Source organism: Solanum verrucosum, unplaced genomic scaffold, assembly GCF_900185275.1.
Source record: "Solanum verrucosum unplaced genomic scaffold, falcon-dt-bn FXZP01000102.1, whole genome shotgun sequence".
NCBI lineage: Eukaryota > Viridiplantae > Streptophyta > Magnoliopsida > Solanales > Solanaceae > Solanum > Solanum verrucosum.
In genome coordinates this window covers 4,984,539-4,988,491 of record NW_026019930.1, presented here as the reverse complement: position 1 = coordinate 4,988,491, position 3,953 = coordinate 4,984,539, and the positions used below count along the sequence as shown (strand labels likewise).

Genomic DNA, 3,953 nt, shown 5'->3' with positions numbered 1-3,953 from the left:
AATCTTCTGGCAGAGTTGCAACTTAAACTTCAAAATGTCCCAACTATCTGCAGTGATAATGTTGGTGCGACGTATTTATGTGCGAATCCTATTTTTCACAGTCGCATAAAACACATTGCAATGAATTTCCATTTTTTGCGCAAACAGGTTCAGCTCAACCAAGTTTATGTTGTCCGTATACAATCGGCAGACCAACTAGCAAATACTCTAACCAAGGCCCTTTCCAAATCAGCCTTCGATAGATACATGATCAAGCTAGGCGTTGTTGCACAGTTACTTTTCTACAATTGTTAGATAGAAATAGTTAATTACTATTTTATTAGTCATTAGTTACTGTTAATTTTGACCATTAGTTTACAGCTGCTATTTTACTTTTGATATAGACCAGTACAATTCTCTAGCGGTGTTTAGGCTTAGCATTATCTCCCCAGTTTGTGGAGTTATCTTAGGAAATTGTTTGACTATTGTGTATATTTATTTCAATTTCAGCAATGAGAATAATAAAATTCTACAACTTATCTTGTTTCTTTATTTTGAACAAAAAATTAAAAATTCGACTAAAAAATGTTAAATCATAATCTAAAATTGTGTAAGTTATCGTGAATGTTAAATGATAATCGTCTAATATTTTGTTATTAAGATTAAACAATGTAATAGCAAAACTTTTATATTGTCCAAAAGGAAAATTTTCAAGTACATTTACACGTACCTACAGAATCTAAATAATTACCTATAAAGACCATATGCATAAACTAGCCGGCTCAAAATCAAAATCTTTAATTGATTCATGATTAGTCAATATATCCTTTTAAGGATAGTCAATACATCCTTCCAGAATTTCAACATGTCTATATTACATACAGTCCAAAAGACAATAAAATTATATTATGATTCTAATAATTCACCAAAAGGTAAAAAAAGAATTTGAAAAATTAACACTTGACAAACATCTAGCAGATTGGAAGAGGAGCACCATTCCAGCTCTTGAGACACTCCAACAATGGATCAATGATCTGTCCATTGCACATTGCTGTGAACACCTTTTCAATCTCCTCTCCCGGCGATCGAACTTTTTCACCTGTCAACAGTTCTGTTCCAAGTTCTTGTCTCACCAACCTGTACAATGGATATGATCTGCATTCTGTGATCCTGTTAGGAATCGAAGGGTTGCCACTTTCAAGAAGAGCTCTTGCACTCTCAACTTCTTTAGGCAACACAGCATTTAATTCGTCCTCGAAAGCTCCAATCTTTTGGAAGATTGAGCTGTTGATATTCTTCTCACTTTCACCATTCTTCATTGCATGATCAACAAGGACCTGTCTCAGCTTCTGCATCAAAGGATAGGTGGAGCTGCAGGGGTCATCAGCATAGGTAAACAAGTATTCCCTGTCTACGACTCGAAGCAATTCCTTCTCGCAGAATCTTGCTGGATGAAGTTCACCAATAGCACCTATTGTCAAAGTTCTCTTAGCTACTTGGCTAACTGTGTTCTTGACAACACTCTTCAAGTTCTCCTCCAAATGCCTCAAGTCTATAGCTTGGCAAAGTGCCACGAGATAGGTTGATGACATTAGCTTTAAGATGTCGACAGCCTCAGCTGTTTTCCTTGCTGAGATTAAGCCTAAGGAGTTCACATCTTGGTTGTGTTGCTCGGCACTCTGAACATGGTTAGTCACTGGATTTGCCAAGAATTGAAGTTCCGAGCAGTAAGAAGCCATCGCGATTTCAGCTCCCTTGAAACCATAGTCCAAGCTTGGATTCCTTCCTGCTGTGAGATTAGATGGCAACCCATTGTTGTAATAGTCGTTGACAAGCTCCGAGAATTGGGCAAACATCAATTTCCCAATTGATGCAAGGGCCAATCTTGTATTATCCATGGAGACACCAATAGGGGTACCTTGGAAGTTGCCACCATGTATGGCCTTGTTTCTTGAAACATCGATCAATGGATTGTCGTTGACTGAGTTGATCTCCCTCTCGATCATCTTTGTTGCAGCACGAATGACTTCAATCTGAGGGCCAAGCCATTGTGGAGATGTTCGGAGAGCATAACGATCTTGCTTTGGTTTTTGAAGAGGATCCATTTCATGGAGCTTCTGAGCTTCCTTGACATAAGAGCTGCCATCCAAAATGTGTTCCATAATAGCAGCAGCCTCAATCTGACCAGGGTGATGCTTCAACTTGTGTGTCAAATAGTCAGTGAATTCGGGCTTTCCGTTCATCACTTCAGCGAAAATCGCTGATAAAACTTCAGACATAACAGCAAGAATGTTGGAGTCATACAGGACAATTGATGCCATACCAGAACCAACTGCTGTACCATTCACAAGTGCAAGTCCTTCCTTAGGCTGCAACTCGAAAAATCCACCACTAACACCAGCCACACGGAACGCTTCATCAGCGTCAAGTTTCTCACCATTGGGTCCAACAGCCTTGGAATTAGGCCTGCCAGTGAGCAAACCAGCAATGTAGGACAGAGGGACAAGATCACCTGAGGCAGTGACCGTTCCACGGAGGGGCAAACACGGGGTAATGTTGCTATTGATCAACTTAGTAATTGCTTCCAAGATTTCAAATCTAATGCCAGAGTAGCCTTGAAGCAGAGTGTTGATCCTAACAAGCATAGCTGCCCTTGTTGCTGAATGTGGCAAAGTGTGAGATGATTCTGTTCCATTGCCAAAAACTCCAGCATTCAAGAACCTGCAAAATATCATAATTCATCAACATCACATGATTTTTAACTGAAATTCTACTAACATGATGTCGATATCAAAGTCCAAATTCGTGTAAATATAACGGAAAAAAGTAGTTTACCTAATAAGTTCCTTTTGAAGAGCACCACCATTTTTGGTTCTTCTATGAGATGTTGCACCAAATCCAGTAGTAACACCATAACTATCTGTACCTTTACTCATACTATCCATAACCCAATCACTACTAGCTTTCACACCAGCTCTTGCACTTTCAGAAAGTTCCACTTTGACCCCACTAGTTTTGTTGTCAGCATTTGCAATGGATGCAACTTGTGCAACAGTTAAAGTTTCACCCCCAAGTTTCACAATTGGCTTTCTAAATTCATCCACCATCTTTTTTACTTCATCCAAATGACTCCCTCTTAAAGAATCAGCAGCCATTTCCCAATTCAATGGATCATGAATTGATTTCTTGCACAAAACTTCTTCTACTTCTCCATTAACATGTCCATTTTGTGCAATTGATGGTGCCATTGGATCAAGAAAAGTAATAGAAGAAATTTTAGTGAAGAGAAAATGGTTAGAGTTTATTTGTATATATAGATATATGATAATAAAAAAAATGTTGTGAACTTATAAAACTTTCTTCTTGTTGTTGTGGCAGATGGGATATGTGGTGAGTATAAATAGAGAGGAACAAATGACAAAATATGTGAGAGGGGGTTGCTAGGAAAAGACTAAAATGGTGGTTGTTGGAAGAACAATAATAGTATTTAGTATAATGGATTTTATTCTAAGTTGCTAGGAAAAGACTAAAGTCAAATTTTATTTATATTGGTCAAGATTAATCGGTCCAAATTCAGTATGAGTCAAATTTAACAACTAATATATATTTTTTATATTTCAATTTATGTGACACATTTTAGATTTCGAGATTCAAATAAGTCTATTTTTTACTATAATTTTTATATATATATATCTTCTAAATATTTCTTGCGTAAATTTTCGATCAAACTTAAACTGTTTTGACTCTCGATAAGTGAAATATGTCACATAAATTGAGACAAAGGGAGTAGTAAAAAAAAACCAAGTGATTTCCATGTTACTGCCATTTCTTTTTGTTTTTTGTTTGTTTGTTTTATGTAAAAAAATATTTTAAAATTTAACTTTTTAATAGAAAATTGATTGCTGTCTAAGGAAAGAGACTTGAAGAAAATAAAGTGAGAAAAATTGAAGAAAGTTTCTTTGTGAATCCAAGTG

The 3,953-nt window shown here is 36.6% G+C and overlaps 1 protein-coding gene across 1 annotated transcript; it reads right to left on the bottom strand.

The window, feature by feature from the left end:
- Positions 1–940: 940 nt before the first annotated feature.
- On the bottom strand, positions 941–3,320 carry LOC125831167 (phenylalanine ammonia-lyase 1). Its single transcript, XM_049510356.1, has 2 exons — positions 2,815–3,320; positions 941–2,700 (listed from the first exon to the last, which is right to left on the bottom strand). The coding sequence occupies exons 1-2, from the start codon at positions 3,225–3,227 to the stop codon at positions 951–953; spliced, it is 2,163 nt and encodes a 720-aa protein (XP_049366313.1). The 5' UTR covers positions 3,228–3,320; the 3' UTR covers positions 941–950.
- Between the last annotated feature and the right edge of the window lie 633 nt (positions 3,321–3,953).

Bases quoted from the DNA above. Each gene is read 5' to 3' on its own strand.
- LOC125831167 (XM_049510356.1), bottom strand. From the start codon at position 3,227: ATGGCACCATCAATTGCACAAAATGGACATGTTAATGGAGAAGTAGAA. The intron at 2,701-2,814 runs GTAAACTACTTT...GATATTTTGCAG, and splicing joins CTTCAAAAGGAACTTATTAG to GTTCTTGAATGCTGGAGTTT.